At 39.5% G+C, this 27,753-nt stretch overlaps 1 protein-coding gene across 2 annotated transcripts in view; it reads left to right on the top strand.

The window, feature by feature from the left end:
• Positions 1-27,753, top strand: part of LOC122559598 (cystine/glutamate transporter-like) — an 80,819-nt gene that overhangs the window by 3,633 nt on the left and 49,433 nt on the right. For both annotated transcript variants that reach the window (XR_006314478.2, XM_043709354.2), the window contains exons 2-5: positions 309-435; positions 9,123-9,238; positions 11,142-11,267; positions 17,720-17,819. Coding sequence is in view for 1 of the 2 variants with exons in the window: in XM_043709354.2 (XP_043565289.1) it covers positions 309-435; positions 9,123-9,238; positions 11,142-11,267; positions 17,720-17,819 (469 nt within the window). In the remaining variant the exon portion in view is untranslated. The remainder of the gene's footprint in view (positions 1-308; positions 436-9,122; positions 9,239-11,141; positions 11,268-17,719; positions 17,820-27,753) is intronic.

The following is a 27,753-nucleotide window of genomic DNA, read 5'->3' as shown; positions in this document are numbered from 1 at the left end:
CCAATTCCCCTCATTATGCACAATATAGTTTGATCCAGAGTTATTAGGAGAGGGAGACAGTTAAAAAGGAAGCATTTCCTATCAGGGGAAGAGTCAGAGAACAGCCTGTTCTTCACCTCCCACTGAGGAATTTAGAGACTCAAAAAAAGGCAAACACATCTTCAGATATCAGAAAATAAAATGTGCGTGGAACTTTTAAGGAATTGAAAGAGAAAAATGTGGGGAAAATAATTATATTCAATAACAAATTGTAAGTTTGTTGTAGAATGTGATATCTGCATATATATTTTCTATTTACTATGCACCAGGAGCTCTATCCTACGCAGAACTTGGAACAAGCATTAAGAAATCTGGTGGACACTATATCTATCTTCTGGAGACTTTGGGACCACTTCCAGCATTTGTTCGATTGTGGTGTGAAATCATCGTAATCAGGTGAGATACCTTTGTGGAATGCTAATAATTCGGTACTTTCTACCAAATGAAATACTTAGGAGGCTAAACTGAAAATGGGAAAAGAGATTACAATGCACAGTTGACCCACTTAATACATTAATGCAGACAGCCAGCTAAAGGCACCAGGCTAACTTCATGCTGCTTATTCATTTCCATGACCATGCTAACTGCATTCTTTTGCTACATATGTCAACAGTAGTCAAATGAAGGCTTCACGAATGCTGTGAGGAGTTCAGACATTAACCTAAATGATTTGCTGCCTATGGTCACACACAGCTGGGCATGAACAGAGTGCAATCCCTTTCAGTTCTGATATAGGTCAGAGTTGACATGTGGCACTTAGAAAGCAATCTCTTTTACAATAAGTGCACCTTGGGGAAACTGGCAATCCTCACAAATCTGAGCTGTGCCTGCTTGTCTCTTTCAAGTGAGAATTAAATGTAATTAATTCTCTTTGAATAAAGAGCCCATTAACCTTACACAACAATGAACAAACAAATTACAAATGTGTCCATCTCCAGTATAAATTGCTGCACTGATGTAAGATCTCCCAAACCTTTTGAGAACAAGTAGCCATGATGTTGAGGACATGGGGTGTACAAAGTTAGAAGTCACATTAACGGTTCCTGATAAAGAAGCAGAGCTCTGAAAGTTTGTGATTTCAAATAAACCTGTTGGACTATAACCTGGTGTTGTGTGACTTCCGACTGTGTGCGAACAAGTAATGGCAGCAGTCAGAACTTGCATGGCAACAGGTGGAGATTTCATAGCATCAGTCTGATCTGCCACTGCCACACTGAGATATTATGTAGCCTCTGCTTATGTTGCAGTGGAAACTGAGATATTGGCTGTATGATGTTGTGTCATGGCTGGATCCACACATATTCACACGCAGTTGGTGACCACTTACCCACTGCAAAACATGGGCTCCAGACTTCAGAAAACTGTGTGTCAAGTCAGTGCCAACTCCTCCATGTTCCTTATAAGACCATTAGATAGAGGTGCAGAATTAGGTCATTCAGCCCATCGAGTCTGCCATTCAATCATGACTGATATGTTTCTTAACCCTAACTTCCTGCCCTCTCCCTGTAACCCTTGACCCCCTTGCTAATCAAGAACCTATTTATCTCTGTCCTAAATACACTCAATGACTTGGACCCCACAGCCTTCTGTGGTAATGAGTTCTAAAGGGTCATCCCTCAACTGTGAGGCTTTGCCCTCTAGTTCTAGTCTCTCCTGCTGGTGGAAACATATTCTCCATGTTGACTCTATCCAGGCCTCTCAGTATTCTGTAAATTTCAATCTTACCAACAGTTTACCAAAACCTTACCAACATCCTTAACTTTGGTAATCCTCCTGGGTACCTATTGTCAATGCACTAACCATTTCTGTGTGAATGCCGATCAGGAGTTTTCTGTACATCATCCCATTAAAGTCCTCATCCAAGTCTTCTACAGAGGATTCTGGGTGCAATTAGATCTTCCAAAAAACTGAAGCAGCTGCTAAATTTTCCCATGTCATACCATGGTGTCCGTGATTCATCCTGTGTTGATTTTGACCCAACACAACTCTGCTAAGTATGAGCAGTGTCAGTATTTTAGCTTGTCGATATGAGTGGGGGTTGAAGTTAGAGTGTTTCTCCCTCTAGGCCTTTAGCCTCATGGTCCATTGGCTGGATATCTTGGATATCTGCAAACAGAAATGTGAAAGAGCAGTGTTGGAGTGAGGGTTCAAGTATAGAAGGAAACATGAATAAGATGCTAACAACATTTGCAGCTTCTATATTAAAACAGACATTCCATTGGATTGAGGCAGGACCATACAATCATCCTTGATGACTTCAGCACTACTGTTGGCCACTGCATTGGTGATGGCCACTCCATTATCTCCAGCACAATTTCTTTCAATAAGGTCAGCACGCACCAAAGCTACCCCTCCTATGTTTATTTCTGCAACTATTTATATTGGCAATGTTGTCCTCCAAAAGGAACTGACGTATATCAGTGGGCATGTTTCAAAGTGTTTGGGTGATGTGCATACCATTGTTGAATAGCTGTCTGCAGGTGCCAGCTGTGAGACCTGAATGGGCAACTTGCAGAAGTGCTAAGTATGTGACGATGAGTGAAGCGCATAAATGTCAGGTTTGATTCTTTTTGATATAGATTGTTAAGTGAGTGAAGCAAATATGGTGAAAGGAGCAGTGAGTAAGCCAAATTGGCAGGATTTGGAATGAAAGAATGTATTGACTAACTATGATTGCTGGTGTAAGATTGTTAAACATTACTAAAAGCATTCAAACTCAATGCTAGACTGGTGTTACTGACCATCACAACATAAGATTTAGGAGCAGAGAACATGCTAACTTTTCACACTATCTCCTGAGGGAAGAGAAACTCTACTCCAGGCCACCTCCTGCATTAATGACTCTAGGCCATTCTATTGTCATTCTTTGCTGAAGGCCTAATATTGTTCTGCTGCAGCACAAATACGCAGCACCTTCAAGAGATGTACAATTTGGCTTTAAACAGTGCTGTTGCATTAAAACAATTCTTACAAAGTTTTATGTGGTGCTTGAATCATGGACCCAAATACATGAACTAGCCAATTAAGTCCAAGCAGAAATAGAATATGCATAAATTATATTTTGTGAGACCATGTGGAGATCACAGCACACAAATATTCTTTTAAGTCCAATTGTCATGGCATTTTTAAAATTCATTCATGATGGATATATGAATAGGAAGGGTTTAGAGGAATATGGGTCAAGTGCTGGCAAATGGGACTAGGTTAGGTTAGGATATCTTGTGAGCACAGATGAATTGAACCAAAGGGTCTGAATCCATGGCGTACATCTCTATGACTCTATGGAAGCATTTAAGGTCCATCCTTAATTAGCCTTGAGAAAATGGTGGTAAACCATCTTCTTGAATTTCTACAGTACATTTTTTTAAAGTCACTAAAAGGATGTGGATGTTACTATCTAGGCCAACAATTATCGCCCATTCCTAGTTACCCACGGGAAGGTAATAGTAAATAGACCCTCAATATTGTTAGGGAGGGAGTTCCAGGATTTTGCCCCAACAACACTGAAGGAACAGAGATTTATTCCAAGTCAGGCTGGTGAGTGGCTTGGAGGGGATCTTGCTGGTGGTGGCATTTCCATGCATCTACTTCTCTCGTCCTTCTAGACGGAAATGGTTGTGAGTTTTGAAGGTGCCACCCTCTGGGTGAAAATCTTTTTCTCAGATCCCTCTAAACTACTTACTCCTTACCTTAAACATATGCCCTGGAGTCTAAGCCATGCCTGCCATGGAGAAGAAATTCTCATTATATACTCTGTCTATACTTCTCATAATTTTGTACACCTCAATCAGATACCCTGCCAGCTTCCTCTACTCCAAGGAAAACAATCCTGGTGAATCTCCTCTGCACCCTCTCTGGAATAAACACACCCTTCCAATAGCATGGTTACCAGAACTACACACAATATTCCATTTGTAGCCTAATCAATATTTTACCAAGTTATAACAAGATTTCCTTTTTCCAATGTTGTATGCCTTGGCCAATGAAGGCAAGCAACCTGTATGCATTCTTCAGCATCCAGTCCACCTGTGCTGACACCTCCATGGACCTATAGACTTGTACACCAAGGTCCCTTTGTTCCTCAGTACTCCCTAGGGACCTACCATTTACTGTTTATGTCCTTCCATTATTAGACCTCCCAAAATGCATCACATCATACTAATCTGGATTAAATTCCATTTGCCATTTTCCTGCCCAATTTACCAGCTGATCAGTATCAGACTGTAGCCTGTGACCTATCAACAGCGCCACCAATTTTCAAGTCATCTACAAACTTAGTAATTATACCTTCTCCATACACATCCAAGCTGTCAATGTACATAACAACAGCAAGGATCACAGGCTTCCAATCAAAAATCATCTCCACACTATCCCACTTGGCTCCTATTTGTAAGTCAAGTTTGGATCCAGGTTGCCTACATGCCTTGGATCCCACGGACTCGAGCCTTTTGGACCCGCCTTCCATCGAGGACATTGTCAAATGCCTTTCTGGTCCATGTAAACCACATCACCTACCTACTCTACTTAATTTATTTGGTGACCTTTTCAAAAAAATCAATTAAATTAGTCATAAAGATGTCACTCTAACAAACCTGCATTGACTATCCTTGACTAATCCCTGCCTTTCAAGTATTGATTAATTCCGTCCTTCAGAATTCTTTCCAATAATTTCTGTACCACTGATATCTGCAATTACCTGGCCGATCCCTGCTGCCTTTCTTGAACAAAGAAACCACAATAGCTATCCTCAGTGGTCTGGCAGTTCACCTGCGGCCAGCAAAGTATTATATATTTCCACCAGGCCTCCAGCAATCTCTTCCCTTGCCTCCCATAGCGGCCTGGGATACATCTCTTCAGGCCCTGGGGATTTATGCACCTTTATGGCCTCTAAAACATCTAAAATCTCTCCCTATTAATCTTAACATGTTCTGGAACCTCATCATGCTAACTGAAATCCTTGACTACAATGTTTTTCTCCTCTGTGAATACAAATGAAATATATTCATTTAAGACCTAACCCACATCATCTGACTCCACGCACAGGCTACCCCTTTAGTCTCTGTTAGATCTCACTATTTCCCCTCTTACTCTTAGTATACTTACAAAAAGCTTTTCATTCATCTCATCTGCCAATGATATTTCATGACCATTCTTTGCCCTCTAATTTCATTTTTAAGCAACTCCCTACACTCTGTATACATTTCAAGGGCTTCCCCTGTTTTCATGGACTGCACCTGACATATGTTTCCTTCTTTTTCTTCATCAAACTCCCGATATCCTTAATATCCAAGGCTTTACTGCACTTGCTGCCCATGCCTTTCATTCTAAGATGAACACGCTGGCCCTGAATTCTCACTATGTGACTTTTAAAAGACTCCCACTTTCCAAATGTAGACTTACCTGCAAGTGGCTGCTCCCAGTCTGTTTGCCAGATTCTCTCTAATGATATTGAGGGGGGGTTTAGGGTATAGGTTTGCTCGCTGAGCTGTAGGTTTGATATTCAGACGTTTCATTACCTGGCTAGGTAACATCATCGGTGGCAACCTCCAAGTGAAACGAAGCTGTTGTCTCCTGCTTTCTATTTATATGTTTGTCCTGGATGGGGTTCCTGGGATTTGCGGTGATGTCATTTCCTGTTTGTTTTCTGAGAGGTTGATAGATGGTACCTAGATCTATGTGTTTGTTTATGGTGTTGTGGGTGGAGTGCCAGGCCTCTAGGAATTCTCTGGAACAACACATCTATCCTGGGACAGGCTAAGCAAAGACATGCCAGAGAATTCCTAGAGGCCTGGCACTCCAACCACAACCCCATAAACAAAAGCATAGATCTAGATGCCATCTATCAACCCCTCAGAAAACGAACAGGAAATGACATCACCGTAAACCCCAGGAACTCCATCCAGGAGAAAGGTATAAATAGAATGCAGGAGAAAACAGCTTCGCTTCACTTGGAGGTTGCCACTGATGATGTTACCTAGCCAGGTGATGAAACGTCTGGATATCAAACCTACAGCTCAGTGAGCAAGCCTACACCCTAAACCTCAACCTGAGCTACAAACCTTCACAAACCTTGCAAAAATAATGATATTGACATCGGCCTTCTATGTTTTCCAACTATTTGGCAATAACCTATGAAAGTGAGTAGCAGAATCTTTGGTCCTGATGCAGATGAATGGACGGTGGTGAGGTGCCCATGGCAGCACAGAGATTATGTGAGGTTAGTGTTTTAGGAGTTCGGTGGGGGTATGAGCAGGTGTGGGAAGATGTTGGAAGCAATAAGGAGAGTAGCAAAGCATGAAGCTCAGTGAGAGGTGGTGTAGAGATAGAATGGGTTTGAGGAAGCAGAGAGAAGATTGTCATACTTATCCAGGTGAAATGAAGAAAGTCAACGCCCTTCTTATGGCCTTGCAGGCTATTATTCCAGACCATGCAATGCCAGTTGGGAGTGTCAAATTGTCAAAGAACTGTCAAGTCTACACTTTGTAAACTTTGAAATAAATTATGGAGCACTAAAGCAATTGCATTATACTTAACTTTGCCTGTTAACATAAGCCAGCAGATTTACACTGCATGACTAGTGCTCTACGGTTGATTTCTTAAGGAACCATCATCACAATGTGGTGCCATCATTTTCACAGAGTGATTGACAGCTACAAATGGTTATGGACTCTGATGTGTGATTATGATTTCCAATGCTTGCTGTACTTGAATGAAATATTTATTTTTAATCAGGCTTCACTGAATTGAAAGTGGAAATGTGTTAATGACTTTTTTTATGTTGAGAGATTTGCTAATATACTCAGAACTTTATGTAATCTTTTCATTTTATTATCTTTGCATGGGTGCTGAGGTGTGCCATCGTGGACATTATGTTGGATGAGTTGAGATGATAGTTGAAAGAGCAAAGGGTGGTGAGTGCAGGGCAGCTGTTGGTTACCATAAGGGTGGTAAAGAACCATGCAGGGCAGGTGGAGGTTATGAGGCGGTTATGTGTTTGTGGAGATGAGTATAATCTAGCACAGAGGGAATGTGAGATGGAGTTGGGTAGAGTATATGAATTGGCATTGATGGAGCATGGAATGTGTTGGAGAGTGGTGGTGTGTGGGGGAATGAGGGCTGGAGAGTTGGTTTTTTGTTTTATTCTTATATTTTTGTTACTCTTTCAGACAGTGCCAGTTCACAGGCAGGATTTCAGTTAAACCACATCCATAGCAGGCAGCCTACATCCATTGTTCCATGGTCAGTGGGCCCGACGCCTAGGCAGCTCTGTTTCTCGGGTCAGATTTGTGGAGTTGTGGATTGTCTCATCTCTCTGTTTCTGACCTGAGAGTGAACGATCCAGGCCAGTGTGAACTATTCAGATTACGCAATGGTTATGTGTAGGCAGTTTGTCATTCCTGCAGATGGATGAAACCAATGATGCAGAAAATCTTGAGCTCTCTTGTTGTGAATGTTGGCATGCATAAGGAAAGCGATGTAATGATTGGCTCTGGCAAAGAGAGCTTTGGTGATGTATTTGCTGCATCTGTGAATTACAGATTGAGAGCTGGCTGAACTGTGCTTTGTAGCACATTGGAATGACCTGAGGGAAAGCCATTAAGAGCAGTGGTGATTGTCCCTGCTGCAGGAAGTACATGACTGCAGGCAACTAGGTCTTTTTGGAGGGGGCTTCAGAACTCACTGTCAATTTCTGTGTGCACCACTGCTGAGACAGAGTGAAAGTGAGGACTGCAGATGCTGGAGATTAGAGTCGAGAGTGTGTGGTGCTGGAAAAGCATAGCAGGTCAGGCAGCATCCGAAGAGCAGGAAAGTCGACATTTCAGGCATAAGCCCTTCATCACGAATACTGCCTGACCTGCTGTGCCTTTCCAGCACCACACTTTCAACTGCTGAGAGACCCTGGGAATCCACTATTGACTGTAATCACTGGCATACTGCAAGCAGCCCTCACATGTTGTCTTCAAACTGATCAAAACACTGATAATGCTTTTCCACAACCTAATCAAAGCAAGAATGTCAGCCAGCTTCAGCTTTCAATGCTTATTTATGGAGTGTAATAAAAATGAAACCTGAAGAAGGAACTCTCCAAATTCACTATTCCTTTGCCATTCTTAAAAAAACCATGAGGACAAATCATGACAAAATAAACAGTGCTTGCAGTTACTCTTAGAAACCTATTGCACCAGGCTTTACTCAGCTGGGTCAATGTTGAGCAGATTTTTAAAAGTTGGAATAATAGAAGTAGCCTGAATAGGTATAGTTGAGCTCTTATAGAACTAGGATTTATAGTATTTTCAGCAGCAGTTATTCTGGGGGTCTCAGCAAGGTTGGAAAGCAGTGAGTCTCTCCCAGCTGCTACACTCTCTCTCTCAGAATTATCTTTTGATGTTCTTTGCTCCTGCACTGGAGAACTGAATATGAGACAATCTATTTTCTGAATTTGTTGTTGTGTATGGGATATTATTATACTGAAACAGTTAATTAGTAGGAGCTACTGTATCTATTATTCTGTTAAGTTTTCCAATGTAGTTAAGTTATTCCAAGTTCTTCTTTCTTTTGCTGTATTTTAATTACTGTGTTGGAATAAATTGTATTTTGCCTAACATCGAGTAGTTTGACTAATCAAACTGCATCTACCACATAGCACCTGATATTTACATTTAAAATAAGAAATATTAGGGTCTAGGCTACCTTCTTAATATAACTTGAGGGGAGCTGGTCTGGTCAATAACAATATGAAGTTTCCCATAACTTATTGCACAACCTCTAAACATACAAGTTGTTGTGAAGTTTGTTGTGTATATAGATGTGTAGAAAGAGATAAAAATTACATTCTAAGAAAGGTGTTCACAAACCTCAATTTTTTGAAAGGACTGAGTTGGAATTCGCAATATATTTTTGTTTTGGTGTTTAATCTCCAAAATTTTGGATGATGTTTTGTATAGTTATAAAGAGAAATGAAATGTAAAGTTATGCAATTGAAAAAGGAGTGTTCGTTCTCCACTTCTCTCATAAACACACATAAATTCCATACAACGTTTACATTCTGCTCCACAATAAAATGTCCCTTTTATTTTGAGCAGACCAGCAATCACTGCTGTTGTTGGCTTGTCGTTTGGACGCTACATTATTGAGCCGTTCTTTGCCCCTTGCCAAGCTCCAGTTTTGGCAGTAAAACTTCTCACAGCTGCAGGAGTCTGTAAGTAACATTGGTATACCTGTCAGTCACAGAAATATGATCTGTGTTACATAAGGTTAACATTTGGGTCTGAAATTTCTCATGTTTTTAGGTATGTAAATACTGTAATTTGAGTTGCATGGTTGAGCAGATTTTAACTGCAGGGTATACTGCTTGGATTTGGTAGGTTCATTATGATCACATTTAACTATTGCTAAGAGCTACAGAAAGTACCAACTAAAGTATAAATATCCTTTGTTTTTCATTTATTTATTTTCAACTTAGAAGCATGAGTAGTCCATCCAGTCCCTTAAGCCTGCTCCATCATTTGATAAGCTCCTGAGTGAACCATTGTGGCCTCAACCCTTTCCAGTCTACACACCTTTGTCTCTCTTCTTTTTTTAAATTAATTCATGGGTGTCGCTGGCTGGCACAGCATTTATTAGAGTCATAGCGATGTACAGCACAGAAATTGATCCTTCAGTCCAACTTGTCCATGCCGACCAGATATCCCAATCTAATCTAGTCCCATTTGGCAACACATGCCCCACTTCCCTCGAAACACTTCCTATTCATATACCCAACCAAATGCCTTTTAAATGCTGAAATTGTACCAGCCTCCATCACTTCCTCTGGCAGCTCATTCCATATACGCACCACCCTCTGTGAGAATATGTTGCCCCTTAGGTTCCTTTTATATCTTTCCCCTCTCACCCTAAACCTATGCCCTCTAGTTCAAGACTCCCCCAACCTAAGGAAAATACCTTGTCTATTGATCCTATTCCCCCTATCCCTAGAAGCCCTTGAGAAGGGGTGGCGAGCTGCATCCTTGAACTGCTCAAGTCCTGCTGTAGATAGTCCCACAATGCTGTCAGAGAGAAATTTCCAAGATTTTGACCCAGCGACATTGAAAGAGCAGTGATATTTTCCAAGTCAATATGGTGGGCAGCTTGGAGGGGAAGTTGCAGGTGGCAGTGTTCCCATGTATCTGTTACCTTTGTGTTTCTAAATAGAAGTGGTTATGGGTTTGGAAGGTTTTGTCTAAGGATCTATGGTGAATTTTTGTGGTGCCTATAATACCTTGTGTACACTGCTGCTACTGAATGTCTGTGGTGGAGGGAGTCGATATGGGTTGTTGTAATGCTAATCAAGCAGCTGCTTTGTGCTGGATGGCGTCAAGCCTCTTAAGTGTTATTGGAGTTGCACTCATCTAAGCAGTATTACTTCGCTCTCCTAACATGTCTTATCGATTGTGGACAGGCTTTGGGCACTCAGAATGTGAGTTACTTGCTGCATGCCTCCTAGCCTCCAATCTGATCTTATATGACTACAGCATTTTTGGTTAACAATAAGACCCAAATCCTCCTTCCCTTTACTTCTTGATTTCCAAGAATTTTTGTGATGTTATTTGTGTCTTCTACTTTGAAGATCGGCAAAAAATGCTTGCCAATGCATTCATCACAATTTTCTTATTTCTCATTATTAATTTCCCACAGTCTATCTCTTGAAGAGCAATGTTCACTTTTATTTTACTTTTTCTTTTTTTCAATACCCATAGAAATTCTCGCTACCTGTTTTGTATTTTTAGCTAGCTCTCTGACAATTTGTAATTTCTCCCTCCTTATTTTGTTGAAAATTCTTTTCTGAATTTTAGTGTGTCAGAAAGAGCTTTCTTTCTGGTTAGGTCTAGAATGTGTAGTTCTAAAACAATTGTACATCACCTGGGTGAATTCCCAATAATGACAGCAACAAGGCCTGACCACAGACGGTCCATTCTGTGAGCAAGACCTCCCATCACTTTTCCCAATGCTGGTAAAATTGCAGATCTGCTTAGTACTTTTGAGTTCTTAATTATGGCATTTTAAAACTACTGTTGGTTTTGTTTCATGACAAAGATCTTGTTCTGTGTTTCTCCTTCCTGCAGCTTTGGTGGTGTATATAAATTCCTGCAGTGTGAATTGGACTGCCCGCATTCAGATCATTCTCACAATTTTTAAACTGCTGGCAATAGGATTAATCATTGTTCCAGGGATGATGGCCTTGTCTGAAGGTATGAAATATCCAAAAATAGTTTATTTGATTTTGAGAATCTTTTCCAAGTCATACACATACAACACAAAGGATGTCATCATATGTGTATTAGATCTCTGAAACAGCTGTCAACAACTTCTCACATTCACTTATTTGTTTCACAATTCTTTAATTAACTTGTTTTATTTCAACAATATTCACATTTTCTCTTAAAAGTTACTGTACAATTTGTTTCCATGACTGTTTTGTGTAGGACATTGCATGACCAAACAAACCTCTGCAGAAATAAAATCTCCAAAACTCTTTTGTTCATTTGGCGACATTAAAATTAAATCCATTAGTTACTGCCTATTGATTATTAGAAATAGCATTTCCCAATTTAGCAAAATGTTTCATTATGTTGGACACCTCTATCAGATCTCCTCTTAAATTACTTTGTTTCCATAAAAAAAGTCTCCAATTTCTTTAGTTTTTTTCATAACTAAAGTTTCTCATATCTATGTTTATCTTTTTATATCTGTTCTCTATCCTTTCTTTAACAATATTCCAAAAGAAAGCAACCAAATCTGGACACACTATTTTATATTTGGTCTATTCAATCTTTTATATAGGATTAGTATTATCCCTTTGGGCATGTATTCCAAAACCTTAGTTACAAGAAGTATTTTATGACACGATTTTTATTTACACCATTTTCAGTTTATCCTATTAGCTTTACGACAAATATTTATCAGTATCTAAAGTATCTTCTACTAATACATTACTACTTACAGGATATAAACTGTCCTCATTATACCTCACTAAGATGTACCATGATGCACTTCTCAGCAATTAATTTAATCTGACATCTATTTAACAATCTACGAATCTGTCAGCTTTTCTTTCATTTTGAGTTTATTCTTAATTACTACACTTTTTGTTAATTACCAATCTTTCTTCATATTGTCTCTTAACCTTACCAATTTTTTCTCTCCATATTTTCTCTGCGTGGCTTGATTGAATTTCTGCATTATTGGGCTTATATTGGGCATATAACCTTTATGTAATTGTTTTATAGAGAATCATAGAATCATTATGTTGGAATGCAGATTCACACAATCCATGTACCTGAATATCTTGGCTGTTCGTAGCTTTGATATAAATGAATTCAAAAAACGTGGCTCAGCAGGGATGTTTTGTGAGGCAGGCTTAATTGCAACCTATTCATCCATGTCTAAGAGTCTGTGACACATTGGTGTGGTCGCTTTCTTTTTAATTTACTCATGGCATGTGGGCATTGCTGGCTGGGTCAGCATTTATTGTGCAACCCTCATTGCCCTTTAGAATGTGATGGTTGGTGCATTCTTGAATTATTGCAGATAGACAAACAATTTTGTAAAAATGGAATTCCAGGATTTTTACTCAGCAACAGTGAAGGAACAGCAATATATTTCATATCAGCATGGTGAGTGATGTGGAAGCAATGGTGTTTCCATGTATATATTGTCCTTGTCCTTATAGATGGAAGTGGTGAGTGGATAATTGGAAGGTCTTGTCTCAGGAACCTGGGTGAATTTCTGCTGTGCATCTTGTAGATGGTACACAACACCACTTCTGAACATCAGTTGTGGAGGGACTGGATGTTTGTAAATGTGGTACCAATCAAGTGCGCTCTTTGTTCTGGTTGGTGTTCTGCCTCTTGAGTGTTGTTGGAGGCAGGCAAGGAGGGAATATTCTATCACACTCCTGTCTTGTGCCTTGTAAATGATGGACAAGCTTTGGGGAATCAGGCAGTGAGTAACTCGCTACAGTGTTCCATCTGTTGTAGCCAATATACTTAAAAGACTAGAGGAGAAAGTGAGGTCTGCAGATGCTGGAGATCAGAGCTGGAAATGTGTTGCTGGAAAAGCGCAGCAGGTCAGGCAGCATCCAGGGAACAGGAGAATCGACGTTTCGGGCATAAGCCCTTCTTCAGGCATAAGCCCTTCTTCATTCCTGAAGAAGGGCTTATGCCCGAAACGTCGATTCTCCTGTTCCCTGGATGCTGCCTGACCTGCTGCGCTTTTCCAGCAACACATTTCCAGTACTTAAAAGACTAGTCTAGCTCAGTTTTTGGTCAACCTCCAGGATGTTGATGATGGGAGATACAGTGATTTGTCATCACCTGGCATTTATGTGGCATTCATGTTACTGAGGAATTTTCAGTCCAAGCCTGGATATTCTTCATGCCTTGCTGCATTTGAACATGGACTGCTTCAGTATCTGAGGAATCATGAAGGGTGCTGAAAATTATGCAACCATCAGCAAACATCTCCATTTCAGATTTTGCAATCAAGGAGAGGTCAGTGATGAAGCAGCTGATGGTGGTTGGACACTATCCTAAGGAACTCCTGCAGAGATGTCCTGGAACTAAAATGAGTGATCTTCGACAACCACAATCATCTTCCTACATGCCAAGTATGATCCCAACCAGTGGAGAGTCTTCCTCCTATTACCCATTGATTTCTGTTTCGCTTGGGCCCTTTGATGTCACATTTGGTCAAATGCAGCCATCTGACCTCACAGTGAGAGGGTCAGTGAGGAGGTAGTTACTCAGCAAGAGCTGAAAAATAGCACTATTGATGACACGTTCTAACACTTTACCAATGACCGAGAGAATATTGATGGCCCAGTAACTGGCTGGGTTGGATTTGTCCTGCTTTTTGTGTTCAGAATGAAGTGATTGAAGGGGTAAAGCTGACCACATCACCTTGGTTATTGAGGTAATTGGAACACAATGTATTTTGTACTTGACTTAGATCACAAAATGTATCTAAGAAGTAAAAGAAGACTCGACAACAGCAATTTGCTTAAATATGCAAGTTTATTAAGTAATGATTTAAAAAATGGAAAAGAAAGAAAGCAATGAGCCTCACACCCTTCTGTCCATGGAGATCCCTCAATTGATGGCTGGTCTGGAGGCTGAGGTTCGCTTTGGCACTGTTTGCAATCCCAGTCTGAGGTGAAGTTCAATAACTCAGAACAAAACCCTCTGTGTTATACAGTGTAAAAAACAACAAGTACAGAAAAGCAAGTTGATTATGTCATCTTCGGCATGGACAGGAATGTGAGTTGTCCATTGCGATGACTTATTCAAGGTCATGCAGCTGTCAAATATGATCAACAATTCTAACCCATCCTACACAGTACTGTAACAGTATTTTCTGGGGTTCATGTCATCGACAGTATGCATTATGAGCCTTTTGATATATTGTTGGTTAGTGTCAGTATGCATGGAAGGTAGCACTAAAATAAAACAAAGGACTGCAAATGCTGGCACTTTGAAACACACAAGAACAGAAATTACTGGAGAAACGCAGTGGGCCTGGCAGGACAATACATCAATTAGCCAAACATCAATTATCCAAATTTTGGATTATCCAAACAAGATCTCAAGGTCTCATAAAAACAACAGAAGGCAACTCAGTATTCAGTTATCAGTTAAATGGCATTATGGCGTGCATTGCCAGATAACCGAGAAAGATTTGATAACTGGAGGCACTCAAATTACCACTTATTTACAATAGATTAGTTATTGGTTAAATGGCATTATGGCATGCATTGCTGAATAACTGAGTAATGTTTGGATAATCGGTACTCATAAATTACCACTGTTTCCAGTTATCCAAACAATCAATTATCTGAACAAAATACTCCCCAGCCGTCTTATTGGAATAATCAAGGTTCGACTGTATTTGTAGAAAGAAAACAGAGTTACCATTTCATCAGAACTGCTCTGAAGAAGTCACTGCACTTAAAATAACTGTAACAGGCTGTAGTCATGGTGGAATTGTGAAGTATGGTGAATTAATTAATTAATTATGAATTCAATAATAAAGAATCATATAATCATAGAGAAGCATGTGATCTGGTTTGACTGAGTATTCATGTTAAAAAAGTGTCTCAAGATTATTAAGGTTAAAGATCTGATTCCACAATAGTGACAACTAATGTCTGTATATAAAATAATGAAACAAAATAGCACAGACAGCAGGTTAAAGCAGAGCAGGAAGATATTTGGATCTTTTTAAGCTGTATTCCAATTTTAATTTCTCTACTCATTGAACCAGCTCAATTTTGCCAAATTATCTTTACTTCTTGTGTGACTGGATCTGGTCCATTCCTTAATTTCCTTTTTCACCATTGACCATTGTTCTATAATGTTTAATTTGCAAATTTCTCTTCTAACTTTTAACTGAACTTGTTCCTTTTTAATTTCCTTAGCATTGTTGGTGCTTTTCCCTTTTGATTACCTTTATCATTCGTTATCTCTTTTCAGGCTTTATGTCACCTCGCTGTGTCTATAGGTATCTGTTCAATGTTACCTCACTAATGGACTATAATCCCTCACATATATGTTTCCCATAATTTTTAGAGAACTTGTTTCTTTATTACATTAATAATTAAAGATTTATTCAATATTTACATGCCATACTCCTAGTTGAGACAAATTTGTGATCTACAAAACATTGACATTTCTGATTTGGAGGGGCTGATATTGCACTGAGGTAGACAAAGTTAAAAATCACACAACCCCAGGTTATAGTCCAATAGGTTTATTTGGAAGCACTAGCTTTCGAAGCAATGCTTCATCAGGTGGTTGTGGAGCAGGACCATAAGACACAGAGGACTGCAAATGCTGGAGATCAGAGTCGAGAGTGTGGGTGCTGGAAAAGCACAACAGGTCAGGCAGCATCTGAGGATCAGGAAAATTGAAGTTTCGGGCATAAGCCCTTCATCAGGAATGAGGCTTGTGGGCCGGGGGACTGAGAGATAAATGGGAGAGGGGGTGGGGCGGGGAGGGGGAAGGTAGCTGAGAGTACAAGATGTTGATGAAGGTGGGGGAGAAGGTGATAGGTCGGAAAGGAGGGTGGAGCAGATAGATGGGAAAGATGATGGACTGGTCAAGAGGGAAATGCCATGTTGGAGGCCTGGGACTAGAATGAGGTGGGGAGAGGGGAAATGGGGAAACTGGTGAAATCCACATTAATCTCGAGAGGTTGCAGGGTCCCAAGGCAGAAGATGAGGTATTCTTCCTCCAGGCGTTGGATGCTTAGAGTTTGGCAATGACTATCATTCCACCTCTCCCAGTCCCAAGCCTCCAATTCGGCACTACCCTCTTGGCCTGTCCATCCTCTTTCCCATTTATCTGCTCCACCCTCTTCTCCAACCTATCACTTCTCCACCACTTTCATCTACCTATTGCATTCTCAGCTAACTTGCGGCCAGCCCCACCCCTCTCCCATTTATCTCTCAACCCCGGCCCACAAGCCTCATTCCTGATGAAGGGCTTATGCCCAAAATGTCGATTCTCTTGCTTCTCGGATGCTGCCTGACCTGCTGTGATTTTCCAGCACCACACTCTCAACACAGAATTTATAGCAAAAGGTTACAGTGTCATGCGGCTGAAAAATATTAACCAAACTTAGATTAAGTCTTTCATCTTTTACAATGGTTTTGCTAGTTTCAGTTCATTAATATATTAAACCCAGAACTCCTGTTACGTCACATTCTCAAGATAGCTTCAGGTTTTCTAACAAAATGTGTCATCTCAGCTCAGACAATGCACTAAAGGTATGAGGCTAAAGTCTGTCTGTGTCCCAATCTTGAGTCAGACTGGTTCCATTTCTAAAGTGGGATTTACAGAATCTTACATGGATTGACTGTAGGATATACATTTTTTGAACAAAGACCGTCTCTCATACACAAGCTCTCTCTCATACGCACATTCATACACCCTCAACACTCACACCCATGCATACATCCTCTCATAGGCTTATACCCCATCACATTCACACACCTACTTTACCAAGCTTACACACACACATACGTACACTCTCTCACATGCACTCACACCCGTACGCACTATACACTCCCTCTCTCACACACATACACTCACTCCGTCTCTCCTGCACACACACACACATAAGTTTATGAGGTGAATCTGTATTCGCAGCATTGTATTTTATTTTCTCAAAAAATGCATATCCTACAGTCAATCCATGTATGATTCTGTAAATCCCCCTTTAGAAATGGAACCAGTTTGACTCAAGATTGGGACACAGACAGACTTTAGCCTCATACTGTTAATGCATTGTCTGAGCTGAGATGACACATTTTGTTAGAAAATCTGAAGTTATCTTGAGAGTATGATGTATAAGGAGTTCTGGGATTTACATATTAACAAACCAAAATTAGCAAAACCATTGTAAAAGACGAAAGATTTAATCTGAGTTTGTTTAATATATTTCAGCCGCATAACACTGTAACCTTTTGCTATAAAGTCTTCGTCTTATGGTTCTACTCCCCAACCACCTGATGAAGAAGCAATGATTTGAAAGCTAGTGCTTCCAAATAAACCTGTTGGATGATAATCTGGTGTTGTGTGATTTTTAACTTTGAAACCTGTCTATCTTTATCTTTTGTTAAACTCAGTTTCTGTTCTTTACACAGGACGCACCGAAAACTTTCAAAATGCCTTCGACAGTAATACAATTACACTTGACAGAATTCCACTGGCTTTCTACTCAGGCATGTTTGCCTACAGTGGTTGGTATGTAAGCACTTTGATGATATCCAACATGCATGAGGGTGTAAGAGGAAATGCATGTTTACACAACTTGGGCATTGCTCACTGCATGTGCTTTTCATTATATTTAGCAACAAGCTAAACTACAGAGTTCACCTCTATTTATCAGCATAAAGTTACTTAAGTCAATAGTTGTGCTCAGTACAATGTAAAATTCCACACTGTACTCAATTCATGACACAAGAAACAAAAGCTGTCTTTGTTGCTTAATAGAAAGCTACAATTCAAACTTGTGATTCAGCTGATTAGATACATTGAAAATGGAACCCTACATTCCTCTATAAAAAGATTAACACTGAAAAGAAATATGATATAGAACAGTTGTTGTTAGCAATGTAATAAAACGTGAAAACAGCAGGTTGAGCTTTAAAGATGTGTGGAAATTAAATGAGATTGTGAGCAGATTATATTTAAAAGGAACAGTGAATAAATCCAAAGAAAGTAAGGGAAGATGAATGAGAGTGAGAAAAGTAAGTGAAGTGAGTGAAACATGTGCAGAGCATAACAGTGTGAACTGACAGGCAATGTGCGCTAGGGAATGAGGGATGTGTGTAAATGGCATATGAATAGTTTGAGGAATACAATGGTTGAGTATGTGAATAGAGCAAGGAGTTTGTATTCAGAATATGAGAGTGAGGGCTGTAGAAATGATGTTTGAATGTTTTAGAAACTAGCAAAAGATGATTAGAAAAGGAAAGAAATTGGTTTATACAAGCAATAAAAGAATATAAAAGGGAAAAGTGTAACTGAGAAGGATATTAAACCCTTAGAGAATGAGACTCGAGATTAATAATGGGAAATGAAGAAATGACAGAGGCTTTAAATAAGTATTTGCAATCTATCTTCAGAATATAAGACAGGAAGAGCATTACAAGAATAGTTGAAAATCAAAAGGCAGAATGGTAGGAGGAAGTTAAAACAATCACCATCACTGGAGAAAAAGTGATGGGAATGTTCATTGAACTCGAGACTAACAAGTCCACTGGATCAAATGACCTGGAACCTGTGCCTTAAAAGAAGTGGTGGAGACATTGTCAATGCGTTGGTTGTAATCTTCCAAAATTATCCAGCTTCTTGGAATATTTTAGCAGATTGGAAATCTGTAAAAATAACACCTCTGTTCAATAAAGAAGGAATGCAGAAAACTGGATGTCATAGCCAGTTAGCCTAACATCTGTCATTGGAAAATGATAGAAACCATCAGTGAGGAGGTAGTAGGTCATTGAGAAAATCATAATGCAATCAGGTGGAGTCAATATTGTTTAATAAAAGGGTATTCCTAATTCTGCACTTAATTCAGATGTTTGTCCATTTATAAATGATGTTTGACCAGTGTATTAGAGTTATATCAGGGTAGGTAATGAAGAACCAGTAAATATGTGTATTTGGATTCCAAAAGGCAATTTGATAAGGCATCACATCAAAGGTTACTATACAAAATAAGAGCTTACTGTGTTGGAGGTGATAGTGGAGCATGAACAGAGGACTGACTAATAGGAAGAAACAGTCAGAATAAATAGATCATCTTTGAGATGCCAAACTGCAACCTGCAGGGATCAGTAGTCATTTCTCAACTATTACCCATCACTTGGATGAAGAGATTGACTGTATTGAACCTAAATTTGCTGACAATATGAGGATAGGTAGGAGGCAAAGAGTCTGCAAAGAGATATAGCTGGGTTAAGTGAGTGGACAAACGTTTGGCAGTTGGAACATAATGTGGAAAAGTGTGATGTTATCCACTTTGACTGGTAGAATAGACAAGCAGAATATTATTTAACAGGAGAGACTGCAGCAGAAATGGATTTATGTACTTTATTCACAAAATGTCCATAGGGAATTACAGAAAGTAATTAGGCAAATGGAATATTGTTTTTTTATTACAAGGAGCATGGAGGGCAAAAGTAGGGAAGCCTTGCTACAGCAGTGCAAGGCATTGACGACACCACATCTAAGGCACTGGGTACTGAGATAACTCAACAGAGACCGGTATTTCGTCACCAAGTCACCTTTTATTTACATGTGAAAAGTCCTTGATTCCAATACTTCCTCTTCAGAGTCAGCTCTCAGTGTCAGAATCTCTGATATTACTGTTTGTGTCTGTCAATCAGGGCTCCCTGATTGGACCAGATTAACAGCCTCAATCAAGGAACTCCTATTCCATGAGGTCCAGCTGCTGACCTCATTACAATTGCTACAGGTACATTTTTATTCACCTTACTTAGTGAGAGACATATTTACATTGATGGCAATTCAAGCAAGATTCACTTGGCTGATTCCTGAGACAAATGGCTTGTTTATGAGGAAAAATTAAGTCGGGTTGGGCCTATATTCACTTGACTTTATTACAAACAAAATATGATTTTATTGAAACTTGTATAATTGTAAGAGATTTAAGAAGAAATACATTGAACATGTTTCCCTTTGTGGGAAATCTGTAACTAGGAAGCACATTTCAAAATCAGGAGAGTCTCTTTTAAGTTGCTGATGGAGAGAATTTCTTTTTTTTAACTCATTGATGGGATGTGGGCATCTCTGGCTGGATCAGCATTTATTACTCATTCCTATTGCACTTAAGACGGTGGTGGCGGCTAATTCTGACGTTATATTGAAGCGAAGGAGAAAACAGCTGAAGTTGGTTGGGCCTAGGGCACTCTTTTGTTAGAGAGTCATTTGCATTCTATTCCCTAGCAAGTAGTTGAGACTGGTCATTAAGTACAACCTAGGCTAAGTTATTGGTGATAGGCAGAACTTGGAGTTAAGGCCACAATCAGATCCGCCATGATTTTACTGAATGGCACTACAGGCCTAAGGGGGCCATAAAGCTCTTCATCTTTCCCATACCTTACATTCTGAAAAATGGAGTGAGGGTGTAAAATTATGCGAATGAAATGATTGGGTGTACGTTGACCTGTGAATTGAGTGCAGCATGCACAAGCGGTATGTGTGAATAGACTAGGGGCAGGGAACTGTTTTACATTGGAAGGTCTCATTTTATTTAATGGAGAGCCTATTAGGACACTGCTAAGACTTTCACATATACAACAAAATATCATATTTTTGTTGACATATTTACTAATTTTACTTAACGCCTGCTATTATAGGAGGACTTCAAACAAAATAAAAATTCAACAAAGACACATTTATTTGTTTGGCAAAGTTGACAACAGAATTAATAATAAGTGAAAAACTTAGACATCAAACCATTTAATGACTTTTGTGTGATTGCTTATTGTGAGATAGGGATTAGATATTTGGTTCCAACTTTGTTGACTGTAGCTTTAATTAGTCCTCCAGGTGAATATCCATCACCTGAGATCTTAAGCCACTTAATATGTGTCAGATATGAAAATGTTGATTCATAACAGTAGGTTGTGTCAAAACAAAACAGTATTCGACAAGCATGTTGACATAGAAGTGGGTTATCAATGGCATCTTTCCATATTTTAATAGGATTCCTCTTAGCGTCAAATAGAGACTTCAGAATATTATCTTCTGACAGATCAATCAATTCCATCTCTAAGTTATCAGGTGCTTTGGCGGCAGCAACCAGGTGTGATCGAAAAGCTAGTTTCAGGGTGAAATCATGTTTCTCAAGATCTGCAAACCTTTCATTGTACTCTTTAATCAGGGAGTCTAGAAAAGCCATGTGTTCTATCACATTACATTTCCTTAATGATTTGTTTGTATTCTGTTCACAATTACCTTGCCAGTTCAGGAAAGTGTTCAGCTGAAAGTTCCAGTCAGGTAAAGAGAGTCTTGAAAAAGGTCAGCGTTTTCCCGAAATGCCGGGTATTTCGCCACATATCATATATAAATATCGTTTTTTTCCTTCCAAGAAAACATTCAAGTCATTTTGCTTTGACATATCACACAAAAATGCAGCATTTCTGCAGAAATCCTCTTTTGACAATTCACATGGTTCATTCAGTTCCTCAAAAAATCTTGCGATTTGATTTTGCAAAGATAAAATTTCTACAAGTATTTGTTGTTGTGACAACCAGTGCATTTTCGAATGATATGGCAGACCCATACTGAATATTTCATCATCAAGCTGAAGCATGTTGTGAAATTGTAAATGCCATGATGCATTTGCTTGAATGTGGTTTACAATACCTATAACTTACTTTAGTGTGCCACTTAAAACACTAGATTCGGCACAGAGATTCAGTCGATGCAAAAGACAATGAAAACAAGTCAAAGTATCTGGAACTGGCAATTCCTTTTGTGGTAACACAACAAATCCTTCACGTTTTCCTCTCATGGAAGGTGCACCATTTGTGCATGCACTTACTAAATTACATACATTCAGTTTCCCTTCATGGCATTTTACTGTGAAGATAGTGATGGTGCTAATTCCACGTATCCTTGCCGTAAGTGTTCCTGAAGCCAGTAACTCCTCGTGGCAATGAAAATCTGCAGTTATAACTCAAATAAAAAAATAACACCTGTGCAGAGTCAGTAATGTCAGTGAATTTATCCAAGGCAATCAAATAATAAATGTCTTTGTATTGGCATATTGTATGAGGTTGTTCTGTTACATTGACGGCTAATTCATCTTGCCAATCAGTTATGGTCCTTCTTGAAAGAGGCAGTTGTTTGTACTTATTAACCTTATCTGAATCTAAACATCCTACAATTTCAACAATGTGTTCTTTTATGATTTCCACATCGCTAAATGGCTTACATCTTCTTCCAAGTATATATGCTACTTTATAAGTTGTTTCAGTGATGTCAGTCCTTTGTCCTGACATCATTTTAAATACTTGTTGCTGTTGCTGCTTTTGATCTTTCATTTTCTTAAGTGTACACCTTTGGGGGTCTCATTCCAGTTTAGCATAATTGTTGTACTTATGAGTTGCATAATGCTGATATGCATTGTATTTCTTCACTGTTGCAATTATGGTGTCGCAGAGCAGACACATCATTTTATCTTTCACAGCAACTACATAATACTGCAATTCCCATTCTTCATTGAATACTCTGTTCTCTTCTTTTAACATTCTTTTCTTAGTTTTTGATATGACTGAGTTACTAGTAAAACTTTTAAAAATGGTATACAGATTTAAAGAGGCGGATTTAGTATTTGCGGACAAATAGGCAGATGGCCACAACTAATACCCCAAAAGACCGCAGGTTCCCCACCCCTGGAATAGACTGAAGGGTGTATGAGTGTTTTGAGGAATGTCCATGTGATGTGTGTGGGATGGGTGCCCAAGTGGTGTGTGTGAATGTATTGAGGGTTGCAAGTGGTGTGTGTGCATGTAGTGAGGGGTTTGTTTGTTGGGATGTTTTGCAGGATACTAAAGAAAGTGACTACAGAGTGAGTGGATGCTAGCAATTTTCCAAAAACCCTTAGAGTCAGGAAATGTCCCTAGCCCATGTAACATCTTTATCAAAAAGGTGGGAGACAAGTGGGACAACCCTGACTACTATATCCAAGAACTATTCAACAACTGCGCAGGACAGTCCCAGACTGATAATGCTTATCAAATTGGCAAAGTTCTTTTAAATAGGATACCCGTGCCAGGAATACCTGTCAATTCTGCGATCTCCAGTGAATGGTGAGTTGCTTTGGGAATGGCACGTGGAATGAAAATAAGCTGTTATTTTTGGTATGAAGGCTCAAATGACAATGATAGTGGAGAGTTTAGTAAGATATGGTGAGAAAACTCACTCAGCCTCACAACAAGAGTGTCTCCATCATACTTGTGATTTAGTCCAGAGAGTAGAGGTAAAAGGAGCATTGTCAGACTTCCAACCTGTAGCTAGTTCAGTGAAGGGACCGCAATTATTTATAATATATATTACTGACTTGGATGAGGAAAGTGAATGTACTATAGTCAAGTTTACAGATGAAACAAAAAATAGATGGGGAAGGCAAGAGTTAAGGATGACATGAAGAGTCTTCAGGGAGATATTAAAAGTTCAAGTGTTTGGGCAGAAACTTGGCAGTTGGAACATAACGTAGGAAAATTTGACATATTCTTCCTTTATGAGGAAGAATAGAGGAGCTGCATATTATTAATGGGGAAAGACTGCAGAAAGGATTTGGGAATCATCGTGCATAAATCACAAAAATAAACTAGCATCCAAAATTCAGGAGGTACGAAGGAGGCAAGTGGACTGCTGGCCTTGATTTCAAAAGGTAATGCAGTATACAGTTAGGGAGGTTTTGCTAAAACTATACAAGTGCTAGTCAAATCAGTTCTGGAATACTGTGAACAGTTTTGATCCCCTTATCTAAGGAACAATACACTGGCATCAGAGGCAATCCAGGGAAGCTTCATCAGGTTGATCTCAGGTATGGAGGAATTTTGTTATGATACGGGGTTGAATAGTTTGGAGTTTAGGAGAATGAGAGGATATTAGGTTCTGAGGGTTTAACAGGGTAGATGCTTTAAGGTTGTTTCCCTTTGTGGAAGAGTCTACAGCCAAATGGCATAATCTCAAATAAGGACTCACTTAGTAAGAGAATGATGCTCCAGTTGGGCCTTCAAGTGTGAACCAAGTGTATTGAAAATGTTTACCTATCAGGCTTCATAGAATATATTGACCGTGTCAGTTTTGTCACAATGAAACTGTAATCATTCTCAATGACAGAATAATTGAGAGACGTTAAGCTTGAAAAGTGTCTTTGGCAAGAGTGAAAAAATGTTTTCAAAAATACCAGTGTTAAAGTTTGTCACTCAGTGTAGATTTGTTCATGAAAACATTAATAAGAAGTAACACTGAGTTTGTTGTAGCCAAGCACAAAGTCTTTCAGTTTTTGACATGAGATCTGAAACAAGTCCAAATTCACTGAGGCAGATTAACTGTAGCTTTCACTGGGCAACGAGATATAAGTGTAAAATTTGCTGACGCTAAAAGAAAAGTTCAATAATTCAGTTTGAATAGAAGTAACAAAATTCTTGCACCCATGTAATTACTAATTAATGTCAAACTGTAACAGAGTTTTAAAAACTACTTATGAAAGCCTAACAAAAAATAAAAATCTTGAAGGCACCTCCAGTTCACAACCATTTTTCTTTTACAAAAATGATATATAAACATATTGAAGAATATCCTGTAAATAACTAGTATATTTTTGGACCTTTGGTTGGAGATCAATGTTCTTTCTTAGCTACATCTTCAGCATGTCGGGTAAACAATGGATATAATTGTTAACCTATCCACATAATCATTAATATTAAATGCTGACAATAATTTTCAAGAACTAGATTCAATCATGTTTTTAAAGGTTAAATGATAGTGTACTAACCCCACTATATTTGACATGCAGGGTCAATCTTCTAGCCTGCATACCATCGGAGAGCAGACACACCCCTAACAATATATATTAATATCCCTTAGATGTTCTGACATATTGACAATAAAGTTGTACAGGAAGTCTAAAATTTCAATGGGCAACTGCCTTACAATTGGAACCTCCAAAAGTCTCCAAATTTCATTTGAAAATTTAGAGGGCTCCAACTTACTTACCTGAATAGTTAATATGTTAGATAAATCAAAAACAGTTCTAATTCCTGAATATAACTGACCTTTGCAAACTAACCTGTCCTAATCCTCCATCCCACCAGTCATCTGATCTCCTCCACCCCCCCATTCTGACATTCCCATTCAAACTTTTGAATCCTTCCTGACCCTCTGATTGCCCCAATCTTCCAACCCTCACCTCTGACCCGCCAATCAAGGCCTCAGTAGCCCTCCAAACCAACCCAAACTGACCTGACCAGGCGGTCTTCCACGCTCCACCATACTCTGCCACCAGACCTACTTATCTCACTTACATTCAGTCATTAATACACTGAAAAGCAATTTAAATTTCTAAAAATTGTTTAATATGTTAATGAATTAATGAACCAGTGCCATAAAAAGTGGGTGTGGTTTGGACTTCCTCAACAATCCTACAGTACAAAATAGGATTCTGAAAACAGGTGTAGTCCACATTTCGGAAGAGGCCCAGTTCAAACGTCTGAACCAGAACTATGGAGCTCCATCATAGTGGATTGTTTTATTCACTTGTGGGATGTGGGCACCACTGGCTGGGCCAGCATTTATTGCCCATCCTCACAAGTCTGTGGTGTGGCACTGTATCTCGAGTCTTTGGAAGTTTGTATGTACCACATCAACAGCCTTGTGCTCATCAAGCCTCTCTGTTATCTCTTCAAAATGCTCCAATTTCTTTTGGCAAATCCTTGCTGACCCTTCTGAATTAACCCATGTTTGTCCATGTGACTAATAATTCTATTTTGAATCATTCCATTGAATGATTCATTTAGTTTCATCCATTTATTGTTTATATTTGGGAAGGTTCACAATGACAGGGCACTTGTTTCTCTATGGAATCATCCTGTTGTAATGTGTGGGAAGTCAGGGTCACTTCCAGTATCCATGGTGACTGTATGCAGGTAGTGTGTTAAGCTGCAACCTGATTGACCATATGGAATTGTTATACAGTATCCATGAGGCTGAGGCTGCATACTTGGTGAGCTGGTCACACCATAACTATGGGCTACACAGGCAGAAAAGAGTTGGGTGACCATCGGGAAGACTAGCAACCATAGGCAGGCAATGCAGGAGTCCCCTGTAACTAATCCCCTCTCAAACAGATATACCATGTTGGATACTGTTGTCACACAGGGCACCTCACACCTTCAATGCATTATCTGGGCCGACATGACACCAATTGATAAAGTTCACTTGAGAATGTACCTTTAAATAAGTTCTGTGATTTACATATGAAAGAACTGAAACCAACATTCTAAGAGATGAGAGACTTAACAAACAATCCAGGTCTTTTTCAATATATAATTTCAGTCACATCACACTGTAAATGTTTGTGGTAAATTCTGTGTCTTACGATCTTATACTCCACAACCACCTGATGAAGGAGTGGTATACCCAAAGCTAGTGCTTCCAAATAAACCTGTTGGACTATAACCTGGTGTTGTGTGTTTTTTAACTTTGTCCACCCCAGTTCAACACCAGCACCTCCAAATCAGGACTATGGTTGGTTCAGCAGGGGAGGATAAAGACAGACAGCTTCAGTGATAGTGGACTCAAATGTAACAGGAACTGAGAGGTGGTTCTGTGGCAGTGAACAAGACTCTCAAATCCCTCCAGTGCTGAGGTCATTTGGCCCATTGAGTCTGCACTAACCTTCTGAAGAGCATCCCACCCAGACTCATTCCCCACCCTATCCTGTAACCCTGCATTTCCCATGGCAACCCACCTAGTCTGTACATTCCTGGACACTTCAGTGTAAATTAGCATAATTAATCCACCTAACCTCCACATCTTTTGACTGTGGGAGGAAACCAGAGTAGCCAACAAAAACCCACGCAGACATGGGGAGAATCTGCAAACTCCACATACACAGTCACCCAAGGCCAAAATCAAACCCTGTTACCTGGCGCTGTGAGGCAGCAGTGCTAACCACTGTGCCACCATGGAGGCTTGTTTCTTCATTGGAACCCTTGACCAGCGGTATACCAGAGGAATCAGTGCTGGGACCCTTGCTATCTGTTATGTACATCAATGACCTAGAAATGAATGTGAGGATATGGGCATCTGGCAGGTAGGACAAAATGGCTGAAGGAGCTGCACAAAAAGGCTTCTGCATTGCTAAATTAGATTGCACTGAACCAGACAGAAACAAGAAACTGCAGACTGAGGTAGATTTGATAAAATACAGAAGTAAAGGTTTAACCCTAACCACAAGGCTGGACAAATACAATTGTAAGAACAGGTTGTTTACAAAAAATCATGATAGGCTGAGACCATATGCATGAATGCTTTATGCTATTTTATTGGTTACTACCAAGCAATCATGCTCCATGCCTGCCTATGAACAATGTATATGAACCCTATGCAAATTCTGTGAGTCATTGGATTC

Source organism: Chiloscyllium plagiosum, unplaced genomic scaffold (assembly GCF_037043375.1).
Source record: "Chiloscyllium plagiosum isolate Xiang-an unplaced genomic scaffold, Cpla_swu_hap1 HiC_scaffold_19, whole genome shotgun sequence".
Lineage (NCBI taxonomy): Eukaryota > Metazoa > Chordata > Chondrichthyes > Orectolobiformes > Hemiscylliidae > Chiloscyllium > Chiloscyllium plagiosum.
The sequence above is the reverse complement of the archived record's forward strand: the minus strand, read 5'-3'. Positions and strand labels throughout refer to the sequence as shown.